At 49.1% G+C, this 20,762-nt stretch overlaps 7 protein-coding genes across 7 annotated transcripts; 3 read left to right on the top strand and 4 right to left on the bottom strand.

The window, feature by feature from the left end:
* Window positions 1-972: 972 nt before the first annotated feature.
* Window positions 973-3,174, bottom strand: CBK1 (serine/threonine protein kinase; the record flags this gene model as incomplete). The annotated part of the gene is made up of 1 exon (XM_024857687.1): window positions 973-3,174. The coding sequence occupies one exon, from the start codon at window positions 3,172-3,174 to the stop codon at window positions 973-975; it is 2,202 nt and encodes a 733-aa protein (XP_024714186.1).
* A 1,504-nt stretch (window positions 3,175-4,678) lies between these two features.
* RPL42 (60S ribosomal protein eL42) lies at window positions 4,679-6,084 on the bottom strand (the record flags this gene model as incomplete). The annotated part of the gene is made up of 2 exons (XM_024857686.1): window positions 4,679-4,995; window positions 6,003-6,084. The coding sequence occupies 2 exons, from the start codon at window positions 6,082-6,084 to the stop codon at window positions 4,679-4,681; spliced, it is 399 nt and encodes a 132-aa protein (XP_024714185.1).
* A 137-nt stretch (window positions 6,085-6,221) lies between these two features.
* FGR41 (Fgr41p) lies at window positions 6,222-6,836 on the bottom strand (the record flags this gene model as incomplete). The annotated part of the gene is made up of 1 exon (XM_024857685.1): window positions 6,222-6,836. The coding sequence occupies one exon, from the start codon at window positions 6,834-6,836 to the stop codon at window positions 6,222-6,224; it is 615 nt and encodes a 204-aa protein (XP_024714184.1).
* A 2,547-nt stretch (window positions 6,837-9,383) lies between these two features.
* C7M61_002306 (uncharacterized protein) lies at window positions 9,384-10,631 on the top strand (the record flags this gene model as incomplete). Its single annotated transcript, XM_024857684.1, has 1 exon — window positions 9,384-10,631. One exon carries the CDS (start codon window positions 9,384-9,386, stop codon window positions 10,629-10,631), a length of 1,248 nt encoding a protein of 415 aa, XP_024714183.1.
* Window positions 10,632-11,815: 1,184 nt separating this feature from the next.
* C7M61_002305 (uncharacterized protein) lies at window positions 11,816-12,712 on the top strand (the record flags this gene model as incomplete). The annotated part of the gene is made up of 1 exon (XM_024857683.1): window positions 11,816-12,712. One exon carries the CDS (start codon window positions 11,816-11,818, stop codon window positions 12,710-12,712), a length of 897 nt encoding a protein of 298 aa, XP_024714182.1.
* An 838-nt stretch (window positions 12,713-13,550) lies between these two features.
* Window positions 13,551-14,972, top strand: C7M61_002304 (uncharacterized protein; the record flags this gene model as incomplete). The annotated part of the gene is made up of 1 exon (XM_024857682.1): window positions 13,551-14,972. The coding sequence occupies one exon, from the start codon at window positions 13,551-13,553 to the stop codon at window positions 14,970-14,972; it is 1,422 nt and encodes a 473-aa protein (XP_024714181.1).
* Window positions 14,973-14,995: 23 nt separating this feature from the next.
* On the bottom strand, window positions 14,996-17,395 carry TRY5 (Try5p; the record flags this gene model as incomplete). Its single annotated transcript, XM_024857681.1, has 1 exon — window positions 14,996-17,395. The coding sequence occupies one exon, from the start codon at window positions 17,393-17,395 to the stop codon at window positions 14,996-14,998; it is 2,400 nt and encodes a 799-aa protein (XP_024714180.1).
* Between the last annotated feature and the right edge of the window lie 3,367 nt (window positions 17,396-20,762).

Raw genomic sequence — 20,762 nt, 5'->3', positions numbered from 1 at the left:
ACTGAGACCGGCATGCTCAGCAAGCATACATACTTTAGCCTCCAGCCTCGCGTAGGCTTAACACAGGAGGTAGCGAATTTTCCGATGCAATTTCCACGGCGCTACGCTTGGCACAACAAGTGTCAAGAAATCTGAAACCACTGCTATCGGATCGTCATAGTTGAGCACTTTTTAGCAGAAAAAAAACCTCGGCTCTTGCGCCCACGATGCCAAGGTTGTGGCGAATGCTTGGGTGCAAATTAATCTTGACTAAAGGCAAATTTGCTCACTCGCGTACTGCAAAAAAGAACCCACACGGACCCTGCCCATAATAGGATTATCCCCGAAGCGTGACGGCCTCCCACCCGCAACACCATCACCGTTTTCTATTTTGTTCGTTACGCTTTCTGCAAACCATAAGCAATTTGCTCATTTCGGACAGAATCGTTCCACATCATGCTTTGTCAGCATGCATGCCGCTTACCCTTCACCTGCTGCTGTCGCAGATTACTACTTTCGCAGCCAGGGCTGCCATGACATCCTCAAAATTTTTTTTTTTTTTAGCTCCACGCATTGTCGATCAACGTCAGTGGTGTCTTGCACCTGACCATTTCTGGCATAAACGGGGGTGCTATTCTTTGTTATTGCAAACGGAATGGTCGGCCCCGACGGCGTCCTCACCCACCTTCTCTTTTCGTAAAAATCCCCTCCTAAACATTTCGATCCTTTGTCCTCTCGCATCATGCATTTTCTGTCTGAGCGGCGTGAGCTATATTTCTCAAGCCGACTGCCACTATGTCTCATCGGCACCGTTGCCTTGCATACAGCTCGCAGACGGGCCTCTTCGATTCTAGTTAATCCCGTTCCATCCGGATTCTTCGGCTCCAACTCCAATCCGGCAATTATCTTTGGAAATTTGAAGTATGTAATTTATTTCCGTTAAAGTTTGCTCATGATAAGCCTTGATGCTTTTCAAGTGGCTAGCCGCACTGCTTATAATGCATTCTTTCTCGTAAGATAGTCGAATCTCGAGTATGTGTAACCAATGAAAGGAAGGTCTTCCTTGATGTTCTTGAGGTCGCCCTGCTGCATCTGCTGCTGCTTGTGGGCCCGGGTCATTGCGGGACTGTCGGGCACATTCTCCAATTCGTCCGTAGGGAAGAACCTCGTATCTGTGATTGACTTAAGCTTGGGGATAAATGGCGCATCCACACGACGGATGGTTTCCCAGTCAACACCCCGGAAGAAAGGATGCTGCTTGATCTCTTCGGCTCCACCGTGACGTCCCAAACGACGGTCACTGGACGTCAAAAGACGACGAATCAAGTCCTCCGCTTCAGCCAGTAGATGAATGTCCTCTGGAATCACCATCAGCTCCTGCCAATTGATAATCTTACGGTAGGTCTCGTGAGGTGTCTCAGAACAGAATGGAGGCCAGCCAATGAGACACTCAAACATAATCGCTCCAAGCGACCACCAATCACACTCTTGTCCGTATCCTTGGTGGATGAAGATTTCTGGTGCAATGTAGTCTGGTGTACCGACGGTGGAGTAAGCCATAAGTCTTCTGCTCTTTCTCCAGGTCTGCATCTGCTGTCTGTTGCTCATAGTCAAATGGATGGCATCCACCATCATCGAATTGCGCTGCGTTTGGGCTTTTCCGGGCACCTGCAACATCGAGTTGTGCTTTGCATCCTCCTTCTCCAAAAGCTTCTTGTAATACTTGGAGTCGTGGGTCTTGTGGAAACCAGTGGACAAACCAAAATCAGAGAGCTTCACGTGGCCCCGCTTATCAATCAAGATGTTGTCAGGCTTGACATCACGATGGATGAAACCCAACTTGTGGATCGCCTCAATGGCCAAGACACACTCGGCCATGTAGAAACGAGTAATGTCCTCGGTAAAAATCTGCCAACGGATCAACATCGTCATCAAATCACCTCCAGGAAGGAACTCCATAATCAAGTAAAGGTTCACGTGGTCCTGGAAAGAGTAGTACAACGACACAACCCATGGCGAATCACTGCCGGCCAAAACGTCTCTTTCAGCCTTGACGTGAGCCAACTGGTCTTTCTTGTACATCTCAGACTTCAAAAGCGTCTTCATGGCGTAGATTTTACCGGTATCCTTCTTCTGGACCAAACGGACCTCACCGAAAGCTCCCTTACCGATCACCTTGACGGTGATAAAGTCTTCCAAGGATAACTTGGTTCTTCTAAGGCGCAAAAACTGGGACTCTTTCTTGCCCAAGTTCTGCAATTGTCTATTCTTTCTCTCCTCACTCAGTCCTGCTTCCTCAGCCATCAACTTGTTTTCCAAGTCCAATCTTCTTTGGTTTCTCTCGATCGCATGGCTCACAGACATCTGGTAGTAGTTTTCGAGCCTGAGCTTCATGGCAGCCGCCTTGTCCTGAGTGATTTTGCTCATGACATCGGGGTTTCTGTTGAAGTAAACATAGTTCTTGTTTCTTTCCCGGTCAGCTTGTGGCAGATGCGTAACCTGAGAAGGAGGAGTTCTTGGAGTGTCGGATTTTCTGTAGTGAGTCTGAGGTTGTTGCAACTGTGGCGGCTGCTGGACATGAATCTGAGCACGCTGCTGCACTGGCGACTGTTGAAGTTTCTGTTTTGGAGGTGACGATGCCAAATTTCCCACCGATGCGTTGTTTTGGGCAAAGCTCAACGGGTCGTTGAGCGAGTTGGTCACGGAGTTGGAGGCGCTTATCTCCGACAAGTTCGTGTTGGACGAGTTGTTCAATGCTGTGATGCCCGCAGGAGGCTGGAAGACACCCAGAGATGCAGAGTCCACCAGCTGGAGGTTTCTCTCTGGAATCGTGTCAAAGTGGTTCCCGTTGGAGAACGTTGGCAGCACCTGCACAGGCTGTTGGCCGTAAGCGTTGTACTGGGCCTGCTGGAGCACGGGCTGCTGGTAGAACTGGGTGTACCTGTTGGAGCCTCCATCTTGTCTAGCAGCAGTATTGTCCACAAACGCCAGCGTGTCCTCATCCATGAAGGAGTCCTCGTGGTACTCCTGATGCTGCTGATTCTGGAACGCCAAATTGGGGATCTGTTGGCTATGTAGCTGGGCTTGGGGGTTTGTTTGTTGTTGGTACGAAGGACCCTGGTTGATCTGGCCCTGGCCACGCCCGGAAGCGTGATCTGCCCGTACCTGGCCCATGTAGTCGTAGTTGTAGTTCATAATCACGGGATTTTGGGGCTTTTTGGCGGACTTTTGAGCTGGATTTGGTGTTTTTCAGAAGCGTGTGTTGCTGAGGAGAAGATGATCTGCGTGATCCGGATGGCAGAAGGGATGATTTGAAATACCTGAGCCACCTATGCTGCAAAAACGTGCTTTGAATCTGAAAAATATGTCCAAACCGGAAATTCTATGGATCTGGGTGTGTCTATCAGTGCTGTGTTTGAAAACATTCTCAGTCTCGTCGTGGCTGATGGAAACGACACCCGTACACCACAGTCGAAAATAGGGGAAACGGCGGCCGGAGTTCCCCAAAAAAGCCGACTTCGTGGAAAAGAGGTTCTGAATTTTACGAATTACAACTTATTATCATTGGATGTTCCGTAAAACGAAGCCTATACTGGCTTTCGTCTACCGTGCCTGAACGCGGTATCAAACCGTGCGCACAGATAGTGGTTGATCCAAGAGGGACCGTAAAAAACGCCTAATTGGGAGACGACGATTGGTCCGGAGTTTTTCAGGTTTTTGCAGATCTTTCAAAAATCTCTCTGATTGAATATAAATGTTAGAGTTTGGGAAATTTGGGCTTTTCCAGGCAGTAGGGCATCGACATATTGCCCATTGTGGATGTAATATCGTTACTGTTTAGGGTATGGACAAAGCGTGCCGAGACGATGGGTGGGGCTTGTGGCGGTGACGACATTTGTATTTGACGAGCTAGGATTGGGTGAAAGGGAGGGAGGTTTTTGAAGATTTTGGAAATTTTGTGGATTAGAAAGAGATGATGTGCATTGTGGTTTGATGGAAAGTGGAGGGTACTCTAGACCACTATTGGTACACTTAGCTAGCAAGATTACAACCAGGCTTTTGATAGTCAAAAAGTTAAAAGAGTCATTTTTAGGGACATTGGTGAACTTTTATGTAGTTTGACGAAAGTCTGTTGAAAATCTTCAGTGTGGATATATGGCACTAAGTGATGAACAGTGGTTCCGACGTTAGTGGGCCAATAACATGAAAGTGCTATTCTTGATATTAGATCGAACTTCCAACGGTGATTTGTAAGGTACTCCTCATTCATAAACGACTTTGGCACTATGATAGTGAACTGGTTCGACAATCCACCTACCCTTGCAACCAGTCATATATACTCAAGATCCCAGGTAATTCGAGGCTTCAAAACAGATAAGTCTCGGAAGTGATAAAAAAGCACCTTTCGATAGATATCAATCTTTGGAAGCATTTAAAAGCATCATTGAAAGGATTTAAATCACTCCTTTACATCATTTGAATCACACACTGGACCTAGAATCAATGAACCTCCATAGCACTATGTCAACCTTCAAGTAAACCCCCAAAATCACACAAGAAACAAATCCAACAAACCATTCCCTCCTTCATCACTGCCTCATCAAACCCCATCACCTACATGTACCTCCCGGCACCTACAAGCATCTCAAGAATAACTATATTATGAGTCTTCGTAAAGTACAAAAAAGCCAGCGGCCGCTTAGAACTGCAAGGCCTGGCCCTTCTGCTTCTTGTCACCACCCAACTCGAAGTGCTTACATCTCTTCAAAGCCAACTGGGCCTTGGTCTTGCAAACAACACACTCCAATCTCAAGACAACCTTCTTGGTGGTCTTGGCCTTCTTGTGGAAAACGGGCTTGGTCTGACCACCGTAACCGGACTGCTTACGGTCGTATCTTCTCTTACCCTGGGCGAACAAGGAAGCCTTACCGGCCTTGTACTGGGTGACCTTGTGCTGGGTGTGCTTCTTGCAGTCCTTACCCTTGCAGTAGGTCTTTCTGGTCTTTGGAACGTTAACTGGTTGTTAGTAATGGACGGGAGGTTTTAAGGAGAGCCGGTGGACGGGGGCTTTTTGAGTTTGTGGTGGAAACGGTCAACTTCGATGGTTTCATGAATCGTTAAATGGACGGACTGGGGGCTCCGGTGGAGTATTTTTGACGGGGAAAAAAGGGGACGGATTGGAATGACGAGTGGATGATCATGGTGGGCTCAGCTCCTTCGTTTGGTGTGTTTTGAACATACCCATTGTGACTAGAGTTGTAGGTGTATGAAAGGTAGAAAAATTTTCTAGTTTTTTCAGAGTGTAGTTAGCGCGAGCAGTGGAGGTGTTGGAGGGCCGGGTGTGTGCAGGACGCTCTCTACTGAGGTAGTGCGCACCGTTAGGGTTTGAGCCCTAGGTTTATTGCCGTCCTCCAGTGGGTGCTATCTCATGGAAGTAGGCAGAGGTTTTTAATAAGATTTTTTAAATGAATGCTTTTATGATAAAAGGTAAAGAAAATTAGGTAAACAGGTGTGGTCCATGAAGATGGAGAATGTGGTGCATGCCAGTGGTACTTCTACAGTGAAAAGGTGTAGTGAGTTCACAGTGTAGATGAAAGAAAAATACGTCTTTCTGGCAATTTTAAAACAGAGAGGCAGCATGGAATATGATAAATCACCTTTTTCGCCTCTCATATTGTGGAAGATGAAAAGGCTGGTACAGTTGAAGATTGGTAGTACAATGAGAAATCAGCATACACCCACAAACTAGCAAAATGGTGATGAACACAAAAAATGCAATATCATCATCGTGAAAATACTAGCAAATCTCTTGAGGTTACCTTGGTATAATTACAAAAAGCCAGGATCGACAAAAGTGGGTCTCATCTCACAAGTCTTAGTACTAACTATGGAAGCTAATGCCCAAACCCACGAACTGAGGCATTCAGTTGAAAAGCCGAAAAAGCTCACTTCAAAGCTCACTTAGAAACTTAGTCAAATGATTATGTCAATTTGTTCCGTGTGCCTGAAAATAACCTTCCTACTAAAGTTAGCCTTCTCGGTATACTTAGCTTTCTCAGTATAGTTAGCCTCCGCAGTACACTTAGGCTTTTGCATTCCTTCCATACTTAGTCTACTACATAACTCTCGGTAGCCTACTACAACTAAACAATCGCCTAGTAATAAACAATCGCCTATTTTCATCACTCCAGTACTGCTACAACCTTCTTCATAAACATACATTAAAACAACGGGGTATAGAATTAGACGGTGATGGTGGAGGTGAGGGTGCTGGTGGAAGTCACCGTCTCCGTGGACGTGGTGTCGTAGTACTCGTAGTCCACCACACACACACCATCGTTGACTGCCGTCAGAACAGAGTCAAGCAGGTAGCCTGGCTCCACAGAAGCAGAAGCGTCGTCTGCGGTTTCCACAGAATCCTCCGAATCAGAGGTCGATGTGGATGGAGCCGGCGTCGTGGGCGACTGGGTGGAAGGAGCAGCAGAGGTTTCGGGAGCCTGGGTTTCCTGGGGTTGGGTTTCCTGGGCGGTTTCTTCAGGCTGGGTTTCCTGAGGAGTAGAAGTCTCAGCAGGTTCCTGAGCCTGGGTTTCCGCTCCAGCAGGGGCTTCCACCTCGGAGCTCACCACACTAACGTAGGTATGGGGCTGGCCGAAAATCGTCAGGGTGTATGTCGATGTGTACCTGGTAGTGGTGGTGGTTCTTGTGTTGGTCAGCCAGTCGGTGACGGTGGAAACGGTACCTTCCACGACATTGGTGTTTGTGACGGTGTTGTCGACGGTTTTGGTCACCTTGACGACTCTAGCCGCCTGAGTGAGCGTGAGGAGGGACGCGAGGGAGTAAAGAACGTGGAGTTGCATTGAAAGAAGGACTGGGGTGAGTTTTTAAGGAAGGACTGGGGTGGGTGATATGTGGGGTTTGGGAAACTTCGCTTCGCTCAGGCGCGCTGGAGATAAGTTATTGCTTTTTGGGGAACTATGGGAAAAGTGGATGGGAGCTGGAATTCGGAGGGGTGGGTTGGTCTTTATAAGGCTGGCAATGGTTGCAAAAAGTGCTATGCGGGTTTTGATGGTGGACTGTATATAACGCAGTGGGTGCAGCCCACTTGCAGCATCGAAGGCTGGCTGCTTCCCAGAACGAAGCGGCCCAGCCAGCAAAGAACCCCGTAACAGGCATCCAAATAGATACTTGTAGTAAAAGTATGCAGCAGAGACCCTGCGGCTCGGTAGCGCCGGAGAATGGCGCTTTTAGTGTTCTGACACCCGCGTCCTGTGTGCAGTACCGCTGGCAGCAAAGCCCGAAGAAGGCAAGTCGACCGAGAATTAGGCAAGGTACGAATCTCGCCTATTACTTTATCCAGCGAGTAGTCCAGCGTTTTAGATTCTTTCGGCGGCATTCCGTAACGTCACATTGCGTGAGCACATGTTTCCTTCGGAACGTCACATTCTATAAAGTTGCCTCAGCCGCACCCTCGAGGTGGAAGAGCTGGTTAGCAATGATATTGACGGATTGTTACTAAGGAGTTCTGGAATGTCCAGGCTTAGGAGGGAAGGTTTGTGAAAAGAGGTTTGTAAGAAGAGGTTTGTAAAAAGAGGGGTCAACGGTGGAAAAGATGTAGGTGTAGGAGGTAGCAGAAGTACTGTGAGGAACGACATGGATGTAAATCACGCAAAGTGACATCAAGGCCACCACAGATTTGTTTTTCTTCATCAAAGGCTTTTTTGATAAATGCCAATTATGTGTGGTGCCCGTCGAGGCTTGATGGCTACTTTTCTCCTTGAGCCTCACCATACTGCTTGTCATAGTGCTTGCTTCGACCGAAAACTCAATTGAGCCTCACAAGAATGCTTCACGAGATTGCGGAAATTGCAACCCACAGCCAGCACGAGGCTTCCTTGTTCTTCGTTGTTCTTCACGAATCTTCGCTCTCATTGTTGAAGGCTTGGGTTGCCTTATCGTGGCAGCGTGCTGGATCACTTGCCAAGGTGCTGTTCCTTCGGTATGATCCAGCGTATCTCCAGGTTGGAGGCCGGAATCGCTTTACATTATGAAGTTGAGTTACAGAATTGAGTAAATGAGAAAAGTAGCTATACCTTCAAGTCTAAAGCCAAGTAGGGTATCCAAGTAACGAACGCATATAGTGTTGGATTATGTTTTCTACAAAGTGACCTATTTAGGTGATAATTCAGTTGATGTTGCTGGCATTGGTATTGAAACGGTTGGCCATTACCTTCCATGTGGTGGTATCGTCCTAGTGTGGTGATGTCAATATGTACCACACCATCTTCAACAACCACTTTGCAACCAGCGCAAGCACACCAGCATTTTTAAAACCCCCTATTTTTATTTTCCAAAAACCCAATCACTAAACTGCCGGTGCTGGCGCTCGGCTTTTGCTTCACTTTTGATTTCGCAACCATCGAGCCAAGACCTCGAGGTCCATTGTACCAAGCAATGCCGAGGCCAGATCAGCCAGAAATCACGCAAGCCAGGACCAAAAGTGATCTCGAGTCAGCTTTCAGCCAGATCCGAGTCTGCGGCGTGGAGATCAAAAAGTTCCCCATTGAGGTGGAGCAGGTTGAATGGGGGTCGAGGAGATCAAGAGGGTTCTGAAGAGCGGGTTGGGAAAGGATTCTCATTCTTCGCCAATTGAGCTCGATAGACTTTTGAGAGAAATAGGGGAACTATGATGAGCTTCGACAGTTGAATAGTTTGACTAAAAGCACTCAATCTCTGTGATGTTACATTACTCATGATGATGAAACCTGAAAAAGGTGATGAAACCTGGAAACACCACTTCCTCATCGCATTGCTGTAAGTCACCGCCTCGTTTCTCGCTCCATTGTCAATTTGTTGAAATCAACAAAAAACAGCCACGTCGTGTTTTACTATGTAATCACCCTGGTTGAGCCACTGTGGACCCTTACTTTCCACCTTCTGCAAGATCCGTGGGTATTTCGAAGGCCAGTAGTTGCCAATATTCTCTTCATATTTTACATGTCAATTCTCATTAGATTTGGCTGAGCTTTTTTTTCCTCCCTTTTTAAAATTGCAATTTTGCAATTTTTCACCGCCATCGTCTACACCCCTCCTTGACTAACACGGGGCTGCCCCCGGTACAGTACCTTTTGCAACCGAGCATCCCGGTAGCCGCACTTTCACAAACCGTCGAGTAAATAGACAAATCATGGAAATGATATTAAAAAAAAAACACAAAGAATCCTTCTCATTCCAAAAAGTAGTGGAACCTGAAAATTCCATGTGAAAAGGTCGGGCCTCCCGCTATACGAAGCAACCGTTGATACTCCAGTCACGTGACCGGGTCGCCCACTTCCGGTCACTATCAACACCACTACCGGTCCCTACCCCCGGTTCTCCAACTACTCATAAACAAACACCCCCACCGAATGAGCTACTATAACACCTCCAACGCTCATTTGGCGTTTCCGTCGTACCCCCAGCAGGGGCTCCAGCGGAACATGAACGGATTGAATACGCTTTCGGGCTCCGTGCCCCAGCTTCACCAACAGTACAGAAACCACCTTCCACAGCAGCTCCAGACCGGTCAGAACTCCAGTGCTCCAGGCGCCAACCAGCCAAATACGCAGACGGCAAATTCAGAGAGCCTGCCCACAGAAAGCCAGGACGGGGCCAAGGCAGACAAAAACACCGATCCTGAGCTTGACGATGACAAACTCTCCAAACGAGAAAGAAAGAACAGACCAGGGCAGAAGTTCGGGGCCAAGAAGAAGCTGTGGGTGTGGACGTGGTTTGTCCAGGATCTGCGTGACCCCAACGTCGCTGTGTGTGACTACTGTGGCAAAATCATCACCAGACAGCCTTCCGATAAAGGGCTGCCTAAAAAGCTCAGTGAACACTTGAAAACACACAAGCTTCTGCGAGACCTGATCAACACGCTGCGGTCCGTGCCTGTGGACGGCAACGGCATCACCTACAGTCCCAGCGGGCTTCTGATGCCGAACTACAAGAACTACCAGAACCAGAACCAGAACAACCAGGGTCTGGCGCTGAGTAACCAGAGCATGAGCAATCCGCAGTTGGGCAACATGCTTCAGCACTCGTTGCAGAACCAGAGCTTGGAGAACGACGATATGCCACAACCCAAGCCGACGAAATACAGAAGAACAGGACCCATGAATGGAGTTCAAGGTGTGGGCAGTGTACCTACAAGCAACAGCCAGGGCCTGAGCAGAATAAACTCGATTAGCGGCGTCAATGTGGACGAGAGATTAATGAATAATAGCCACCAGGGCCAAAATCATACCCAGAACCAGAGCCAGCTTGCTAGAAACACCGCTCTGGGCAGCCCAGTGCAGTATGGAAGGCGGTACATTCTGCCCAACTTCGACAATGCTCCATACTCCGCTGGAAAGTTCCACAAGCACCTTCTTCATTTCCTTGCGGACAACAAGTTGTCCATTCGCTTACTCAAGCTGCACTCGTTCCAGCAGCTCATCTACGACTTGCGTCCCGACCTGATTACGGATCTCCTTGAGCTTACGGGGTTGTATCTGTCGTTTGTGGAGGTGTCCCGGGTGGACACGGATCCTGAGGCCCAGGAGGGTCACCAGACGTCGTTGGCGGAGACGAATGTGGTGAATACGCTAGCGCAGAATTTGCCACGGGGAGACTAGCGATAGAATGTATATTAGGGCCAGTCAGGCTGAATTAATTGTATTAGTATGAGGTGGGTGTAGGTGAGTGGGTGTGTTGGTGGTTCTGGTAGGTGGATTTGAGTGGTTTGGGAGTTGAGGTGGTTGGCGTGTTATGGTGATGGGTAAATTATGGTGAAATAGGAATCAGAAGAAGACGAGGCAACTGTTGAATATTTGAGCTCTGATCTTACTTTCAATCATACTATGGAAGATCACATGGAGTACAATTATATGGTGAACGATCACATTGAGTACAGTTAGTTAGACAGACCAGGAGTGTTTTCAACCGGAGTAAGCCGATGATCGAAAAGGAAATAAATGAGTCGTAAGCGGATGATCAAAAACGATTGTATTTTAATTCGGGTATTTCTCTGCTTCATTAATCAGCATTTATGCAACCATGTCTGTGAAGCTTATGCCATTTACTTTGAGTCCCTAGACCATCCTTTGTCACCTACTTAGTGTACAAAACCATATACCCTGCCGTTTTGGCGATCTTGCAAAATTAGCAAAATTAGCATCGTCTACTCTGAAGGCTTTTGTAAGTAACGAGGAGTCACGATAATTCATCCCAAGTTGTTTGATTGTTGCTTTCATTCGATCAAGGCTATATAGTCAGGGAACAGAGATTGGTGCTACTTTGGTCAAACGTCACTAACGTCAGGGAGAATGTCTTTCTACTTTAATTGACCTCAACTGGTGTCAATGGCTTGGAATTCCTTTTCTGCTGTATGGCTAATTGTAGCTTTGGCGATTCACGATGACGACATTTTGGCTGCAAACAGGGTAGTGAAGGGGATAGATAGAGAACGAAAATGGAGCAAACTTCTAATTAAACGTCCTTCTGCATCCTTAATTCCTCTTAAAAACATACAAAATCCATAATAGTCATTATTTTTCTGGAAATGCATTTCAACATCCACCGATATCAACCATTGTGGTCCACTCATTCGCACAATGGATCACAATACCTCTCAAGCCCACAACACACAAACACTTGATCCCTCCAAATCAATTCCTCAAATCGACTACCTTCAAACTAAAACAGAAAACACTTTCCCCCCAAAAACCCCCACCTCCGAAACATCTGGCCGTCCCCACCCTACCAAATCTCGGTGCGCACTCCGGCTATTCCATTATCAACACTTTCTTCCTCCAACTACATGCTGTTGCTACCGCTCGTGGCGGCCGTGGACGCCTTCCCGTACACTCCGACGGACTACTACACGCTTCTCGGCCACGAGGGCCTGCCTTTGGGAAACGTGGCGCCCCATGCTGTGGAAAATCTTGAAAACCAGTATTTGACCGTGGATCACACGGCAAAGACCGTGGGGATGTCGCCTTCGCTCGATACTTTTGAAAAGAGAAACGACGCTGTGGCTGAAATGGCCCAGACGTGGCGCCAGAAGGACCCAATTGTGGCAAAAGGCTGGCGTGACGAGCTCTACGTGGTCTACAATCCGTCTACAAAACCGTACTTTCTTGTTGAAAGGGCGTTTTCGGGCATTCTAGGGGTCGTCACGTACGGCGTCCACATCAATGGAATTGTGAAAACTGCGGAGGGAGTCAAAATGTGGGTTCCGAGGAGATCCCAGACCAAGGCGACGTATCCAGGCAAACTAGACAACACCATAGCGGGCGGCGTGGCGCATCCGTTGGGACTTTGGGAAAATGTCGTCAAGGAGTGCTACGAGGAGGGCGGCTTGGAGCGTGAATTCGTGGAACTGAGGATCTCTTCCGCTGGAGTTGTGTCGTACTTGTGCCTACCGTATGGCCCTGGAGGCCACGCCCAGCCGGAAGTCGAGTATATTTACGATTTGGTTTTCGACTCGGAGAACCAGAAGCCGTCGCCTGTGGACGGCGAGGCTGAGGACTTCAGGTTGATGGGTTTGGACGAGGTGCTGGACCGGATGAAGGCTGGTGAGTTCAAGCCCAACTGTACGTTGGTGATTATCGACTTTTTGATCAGACACGGCGTGATCACGCCCGAGACGGAGCCCCACTACTTGGAGATCGTGCAGCGCATCCACCGGCGGTTTCCGTTTGCCACGAGGAACTAGGCTTTCGAAGTACAAATAACGGCTTCAAAAGGCGTTTGCCTCTGATGGAAGCAATTGAAAGAAAGCAAAGCATTTTTAGAGAATTGTGCAGCGAATTGCAATGAAGGTTTCACGGCGATGTTCTTCAAATCGGAGTACTTGCAATGGCCATCTGCAATGGCCATCTGTTGCACACTCGGAAGTGTGGGTCATGAAGCCCCTTTCTCGTCAACAAAAGGCTCAGTTCTCGGACATTGCCACTAAATCACCAGTGGCTGCCTTTTCACAAAACTTGTTAAATAGAAAAATAGAGGATTGCATCAAGACGGCAGCCCAATGCCGAACCATTGACAGAGTCAATCCACACATTCCATCGACTCAACCAACACATTTCATTTCGTTAATTTCTCAACCAACACATTGCATTTCAATAATTTCTCGACTAATCGCCCGAGATCTGCCTCGGCTCATATCTCATTCCCTATATCTATTATCACCATCTACCTCGGTTATCTGTACCCCACCAAATCCACCATCCAAACCAAACCCCCTAATTCCAACCACCTAACAAAAATCCCCAAAGCACAAAACCAAAACACAAAATCACAATCCCACAAAATCCCCCAACCCTTCAAATCAACACCCGCCGATCACCTTATCGTCCCACTCCACCTCCAACCCGGTCCGGCACATACCCGCTATCTATCACCTACACCTTCTTATCATGGCCTGGCGATATCTCCCCGTATGCATCCGGCTCGTCCTGCAGCGGCCCGAAACGCCGTCCCAGAGCTACCTGGGCATCTACTTGTACGATTCTGCCGAAAAACAGAGACATTTCTGCGTTCTGGTTCTTCACATGTCGCCAGAGGAACTCGACAAGTACAAGCTTTACGTTTCGTGCAAGCCGCTAATGCAGAATAACGAGGTCCGGTGGTGCCAGGGGTTTCTCGGGAAAACGGCTCCGGTCTTGTCCGAAAAGGACCCGTTGAAGGAGTACCTTGAATACGCCATGAAGAACGGCTTCAACTTGATCCCGCTAGATACTCATGTGGGGAACCTGCTTCAGGCGTTGAACGTGGCGGTAGTGCATTGCCGGGCGATTCACGAGGAGATTTCGGATGAACACTTTTACGATTTTACCGTGGACAAGGTGGCTGAACTATCGCTGATTTCCGTCAGATCGCTGCCTTTCAACTTCACGGGTCCTGCGCTCTTTACGGACTTTGTTTCTACAGGCCACGTCAACGCTGTAATTAGAGATTCTGGCGGCGTGGGAAGGGGCTTCCTTAGCGACATGAAGTACCTTGAAAACATGTGTGGAGCCTTGGTCAATGCTGCATCTGGAGGAGCCGTGGGCCTTCTAATAGGCAACTTGAGAAAGCTCAACGGCGACGGCGATTTGATGGTGATAGCGCCGTGGGACAGGCTCCTTCTGCTGCTTGGAATTGACGATGTGGACTCGAAAGCATACCCGAAAAAGACAGAAACGGCACTGTCAACACTCACAAAATCACATCCCGTGCTTCCCCTCGTTATCTCCCAGCACGGCCACCCGTTCTCGTGGGGCTCCTGTGTCAAGCTCAAAAAGGATACCTTGGTGACCAACTATCACGTTATCAAGCCCTTCATACGGCTGGATACCGTTGTCTGCAGCATAGTCTTGGGTAAGGACCACTCGCTTGTTTTGGAAAGCAGAAACAGCGTGGTGGTGCCGTTTGTGGATCTAGATTTGGCGTTTATTCACTTGTCGGAGAAAAACCAGCTTGCCTTGGATCACATCAAATGTGCACCCATTGGCTTTGCATCAGAACAGAATATTGCCGACGAGGTGTTTACTGTTGGGCACGGGCTTCTCCTTAATGACAGTTTCCTCGACCCCATCGTGTCCAAAGGCCATCTTTGTTCGGTGACAAATCACAATCCGTACAGATCTGAGTATCCCCAAATTCCGTGCATGCTAGTGGCATCCTCACAGTGCTGGAATGGCTCCTCTGGAGGCGGAATATTCGATTCAAAAGGACGTTTAATTGGCATCGTCAGCAGCAATGCCCAGGTCTTTGTGCCTTCTGTTTCAGGTCTACAATACGAGGATATCAAATCCGAGAAGGTGCCGCTGTTCTGCTTGTGCATCCCTCTGGAGCTTGTTTTCGAATGCTACAAAAGCAGAGTCGACGAAACAAGAAAAGACAATACCATCATGCTCAGCGACGAAGTGGTCAAAACATGGAACCTCGAGAGCTCGCATGTCAACATCTTCGAAAGAGAAGCAAAGCTTTAGTCGTGCGTTCATTACTATATGGTTCACTTCATGCCCTCGGGCTTAGCGTGGTCTTTCACGGCGGCATAAATAGGAGGAAGCACATAAGTGCTGGAGGGCGGAACCGGTGGGGAGTTCATAGGCTGTGCCAATGGCTTCTGTACTCTAGGGCCAGCTGGAGACAGAAAATTGAGCTTGGTGACCCCTTGGAGAGGTGCAAGCAGCGACGAAGGCGACATTTGTGTCGAATACAAGGGCTGGGGCGAACCGGCGTCGTTTTCGGGCTTGTTCATCAAGACGTAATTAGTGGAACTGCCTCTGTGAGATGGCACGGGCGGTGGGAATGAGGAGGAAAGTGATGAGCGATTGGAAGGAGTGGAATCCATGGAACCAATGGACTTGGATCTTCTGTTGCGAATAAGGATGGACTCGTTGGCCACGTACAAGTCGCCTAGCGAGATGCTGTCGTTGTTCAAGGCCAACACCACCAAGTCGTTGAGGAAACGGTTCAAGTTCATGCGCAAGTTGTGCAAGTTGGCGCTCTTGTTGATGAAGTTGAACCAGGTGTCGCAGATCTTGGTGAGCTCCTCGAATACTTGCAAATAAAACTCGGTCGAGGCAAACGCTGGTGTGGAGGCACAGTTGCTGTTGATCATGTAGAACAAGCACGAAAGCACGTTGCTCTTTCTCACCACCTCCTCGGCTTCAGCAGCAGATCTTTTGGTGATGAGAGTGACCATGACCTTGACAATTGTGATGTACCACTCCAAAATCAAGTTGTTCAAGTTGGCGAGATCGACAATGCTGAGGTTCTTGATTTGGAACGGTGGCTCCACGTTGTTCAAACGAAGGAAGTTGTACTGGAAGATAAGCGGGAAACTGATGATGCCCAAGTTCTCGTAGGAGTTCATGGAGGGAGGAGGCGTTTGCAGCTCAAAAGTGAAAAATCCAAGCAAGCTGTTGCCAAAGTTCTGGAACGACAGCATCAAGTTTTCACGCATGAAGTTGTTGAAGCTGAACGGAGCGTTGAACTCCCGCAAGGTCAAGAGAAGCATGTTCCAGTGGTGAGGCTCGCTGATTTTGAAGACATGAGCTTGCAAAAGCTCCTCGTATGTTGGAGCAGCACCCAAGACCAATTTCGAACGGAAAACATTGAAAATGTCCATCGACGTATCTGGAGCAGACAAGACCATGGACTTATTGGCAAGCACAATGGCGTTATGCAAGGAATTGAGCAGATCAAAGAGCCACAAGGATTTGTTGAAAATGAGGTTGTTGACCTCGTTGGAAAGCGTGCAAATCACCACTTCAAGCAAAAGCGGGTCCTGGAGCGGCAACAGCTGGATCAGGTACGCCTTGACTGCCTGAGCCAAGGTGACGGGAGAATCTCTGTGCAACTTTGAAGCCAAAAACCACGAGTAGAACTTTGGCGGCGCCTCGTTGGCCTTGTACTTCAGCACAAGCACGTAAATGGACCAGAAAAGCTCGAGATTCTGAGAAACCAACTCTGCGTCGCTGGGCAGACTGGCGAGGTTCTGCAAGATGATGTGAGCCAGGTCCTCGAGGTACGACACCATGAGGTCGTTGTTGAAGAAACGCAAATAAATATACGTGAGCAAAAACAAGTTTTTGAGCACGTCACACTGAGCTGGCAAGGAGGAGTGTGCCGAATTGAGCTTATCCACCACGATGTTCCACAGTTTATTGATGAAACTCGTGGCGAGCTCTTCCGGGTCGTAATCCTTCAGAGGCATGGAAAGCGCCCCAACGGCCAAAATCGAGTAAACCTGGCCCAAGCGGAAATCCGACAAGGACAGGCCGGAGAAGTTGTGGAGCTGGTCAATGAGCAGCGCTAGCGAATTGGCGAAAATGGCATATCTCTCCAGCGAAAGCACAGAGTGGCCCACAAGAAACATGTCGTGGCACGGGTACCGCGTGTCTGCCGAATCGTAAACATTGGACAAGTTTTTGGATATGGAAAGAAGGTGGAGTGGGTCCTGGGAGGTTTGGGGATGCAGAAGTCGTAAAGATGTCAAGGGAGCCGCCGAGCCGGGCAGAAGCGTTGGAGCTCTTTGAGGAGCCGGCCCCGTGGGGGTCACATGGATATCCTGATTGGGTGATCGGAGTTCGACCGGTTTTGCTGGAGCATGGACTAGTGGAGGTGCCAAAGGAGGAGGATGGGAGATTTTTCCGTTGAGCGGCTCAGGCGCCTCGTCTTCTTTGAGGGAATCTCTCTTTTCCCGTTTTGAGCGGGACACGAGCTTGATGTTGTGCACTGTCCGGCAGTGCCTTTGGAGGAGGTCTCTTCTGACGAAGGCTGAGGTGCAATAGAGGCAGTGGAAGGGTTTTTCGTTTGTGTGGGAGCGTTCGTGGCGTTGTTTGTGTTCCAGCCGGGTGAAGGCACGTGCACAGAAGGCACAGACGTATTTTTTAGCGGCGGGCATGCCTGGTTGTGGTTATGGGATTTTGGTGATGGTGTTTGGGGTGTTGGTGGGGTTTTGTGGGAAATTTGTGGTGGGGTGGGGGGGGGGGGGGGGCAACGGATACGTGGAAGGTGGGGGCAGCGCTTGTGGGGGGCACAGCGTGGTCTAGTAATACAGGGGGATGTTTTTTGGGCACCTGGCCTTTTTGTAGTAGCGATTCACACATCGGCGGAAGGAGGGCGTTATATGGGCTGGGGAATGTCAAATTACGACCGGCAGATGTGGGCCGTGTGCAGGACCTGCATAGACTCTGATCTCAATTGGTGCTGCATGGCGTGCATATGCGTTTGGGGTAGCTCGCATCGTCATGGCGGGGCAGGCCCGTCTCTTGAGAGGCAGCACTCTAAAGGCTTGGTGTACGGGTCTTTATCCCCCTAATGGGGCAGCTGCCCCGGCGTGCGCCGCGGGGTGGGTGGCCTACTCCGTTGGTCCGTATGCAAGATGCTTTCTGGGGTGCATTGACAAGCGAATGTGGGGGACCCCCAGCGGGGCCACTCGGCGGGGCGGGTGGCCTTGACTCTCTCTAGTACTACGATTCACGAAAGTGCAAGCTACAGAGTTTTTGTTCTTGTTCCCATTTCTTGTCGCCTTGGCACTGCATGACACAAGAAAACCTCCGCCGATAAGAAAATGGAGGAACGCGGCGCAATGAAGGGTGAGGCACATGGGATAATAGCAGGTGGGGTGGAGGGAGGTGGTTCCAGTCAACGAGCAACAACGCAACTTTCAATGCAACCAGGTGGTGGGGCCCCTTTTAGGTTCTGAGGGGCAGCGGGAAAAGGAAGCAGGTTAAGGGAATGTGCAATTGCCAAAGTGGGTCCGTAGGATGAAATTCATGTGGTGGGTTTTTGGATAGAGGTGAAGGTGAAAAATATGCTGTCAGTGATTCCAATGCATTGCTTCCATTGGTTGCTTGCATTGCTTCCCACAGTAGTATCTCAGAATGAGACGTAAATTTCATAATTCTACAATTCTATAAAACTACACATCGCTTCGTGGACAATGCCTGGAATCCTGTGGATGTGTTTGTCCGCTGACTCTGGTGGGGCGCATCGTGTGAGTTCGTAAACGGCTTTCCACAGCGCCGTTCGAACGGAATTGCGTTTTCCAGAACCCAGCGGTCTTTGGATTATCATCAAAATCAGTAATTTCATCAAGTCGCCAATTCACCAGAATCACCATCAACTCAATTGTAACTGCTCAATGCACCTCCACCGCTCAGCCTGGAGGGTTGCTTGGCCTAGAAATTCCACACTACAATCGGCTTTTTTACAATCGTTTTTTTTACAATCGGTTTTTTCTTAGGCTGGACGTGGGCTCGGAATTCGCCGCCGAGGCCCGAGGGTTCGGTTCCAGGTCGGGCTCGGAGCTGGAGATACCACGGTTTTTTTTTTTTTTTGCTCGTATCCGGTGGGTCACCACGTCAAGTGGAGGTCCACGCAGATCGTGGCGGGTCGAGATGGGCAAAACCGAGCGGCGATTGGAAAATTGGCACTACAATGAGAAAACGGAGACGAAAAAGTGAAAAACCAAAAAGTGAAAATTTCTGCTTGGAGATGAGGTACTGGAACGGCGATGGGGTCTCGCCTTGTCCTGCCTGGAGCGGCCTCGAACCATCCGATTGTGGTGGTTGTGATAGGGGAAGGTTTTTCATTCTGGAGATTTGACGATATTTCCAACTAAGGCCATCTGTAAGGCCATCTGAGGCAAAGGCTGTAAGCCATCTGCACCATCAGGCTGTTTTGCGCATCTGCCGTGGAAGCAAGTACCCTCCAGACCCGGGCCCGGGTGCATGCAACGCCACAACGGTGAATTTCATTTTGCCTTTTTCAACAAATCTTTAAAGTCTTTAAAATCTCTAAAATCTTCACCATCTCTCTAACAGGTGCCCCGCTGTCACACACAATGGACAATGGCCAATAACCGAGAACAGCCGAGACATGGGGAGTGCCGGGCATCCGTCGGACCGTTGTGGTGCACGGGTGTTTTTGTGCTACCTCTCTCAAAAATCTGTCTGCGGTGTCAGCAGCGCACCTAAGCCACCCCCGGGATAACAGCGGGGCTGCCTCTCTTTAAGCTCCTTGCATGTGACCCCCCACGGCGGCCCCATCGCATCCAACTCCACCATAGATCTGGAAGCTGCGGGCCTTAGCCGCTTGCAACGGAGTTTGTAGATTTTGCATTGTTTGGCTTCTTTTTATTATCCACCGTACAAGGCTGCCTGAGCCGCTCGCCCGCAGCTCGTAAATCAGCGGAGATCCTTCCCCACCCCGCAGTGCCCCTCCATGGCTGCAAAGGCCTAGAAAACGGAGAATGGATTAGCAAAAAAACCACCCGATCCAGACCCTCCATTTACGAGCTTCTCTTGGGGTCCTGACAGGCATTGTACAAAGCTACCGTAATACCTTGTATCTCCCCCGTGAAGGACCAAGAGTGGTAGCATGCTGCTGCTGGGAAATCTGCTCTTGTCCCCATTGTTTGGAGGTTACCGTTAGTGGGAAAGTTTCATTGTTCTGCAGCGATGACTCGAGGAACAGGGGCTTACGGTCAGCATTGGGGGGATCGTATCTGTAGAGACGAAAAGTGTGATGAAGGGAGCGTTGTCAGGGGATGACCGGGGAAGAGAATATGCTGAAAGTGAAATACGAGAATTAAGGCAGCCAAGGTTTGGTGGAAGCCAAGGGTGGTTTGGAGAAAGGGTGGAACAATCAAGTTGAAGATAATGATGGAGCGCAAATGACTCACTTTGTGGCTTCTTCGGTGGGAGCATTTAGCGTGATCGAATGGGGTAAAGAGGGATTCTGGAGGGGTGGAAGCCTGGAGAGGGGGCCTCGTTTGGAAGAGTGTAGGGTTTGGAAGAGCGTGTTTCGGGGTGAGGTTTGCTCGATTCCGTTGAAAATTGCCGAATCCGTGGAAGGTGAGGACGTCTGTGTTTTCCATTATTCGATAAATAGCTGGTTTGTAGAGCCTGCTTTATTTGAAAAAGCACGTTTGTTCAAAAAAGCACGTTTGTTGAAAAACCCTTGTCAAAACAAATTTCAGGCGGCTTGCTTCTGTGGAACCTCGTCCCGGCTGGAGTTTCTCATCCCCACAGTCTCGGAATGGCGCTTTCGAAGAAGCAAGTCAACGTGTCAAGCGCAATTCGGAGTGTTTGGCACCGCCGTGACGTCAACCGAGCGGTTTCTATTTTTGTAGGCCCCGGGGAGTTGGCGGGTTTGGTGGAATTGGTGGTTTTGGTTTTGGTGGTTTTGGTGATTATGGTGAGAAGGTGGTGTAGGAAGAAGTGCCCAAAACGTAGAACACAGGCCGAAATTTTGCCATCCAGTTC

The sequence above is a fragment of the Candidozyma pseudohaemuli genome (assembly GCF_003013735.1).
Source record: "Candidozyma pseudohaemuli strain B12108 chromosome Unknown scaffold00004, whole genome shotgun sequence".
Lineage (NCBI taxonomy): Eukaryota > Fungi > Ascomycota > Pichiomycetes > Serinales > Metschnikowiaceae > Candidozyma > Candidozyma pseudohaemuli.
The sequence above is the reverse complement of the archived record's forward strand: the minus strand, read 5'-3'. Positions and strand labels throughout refer to the sequence as shown.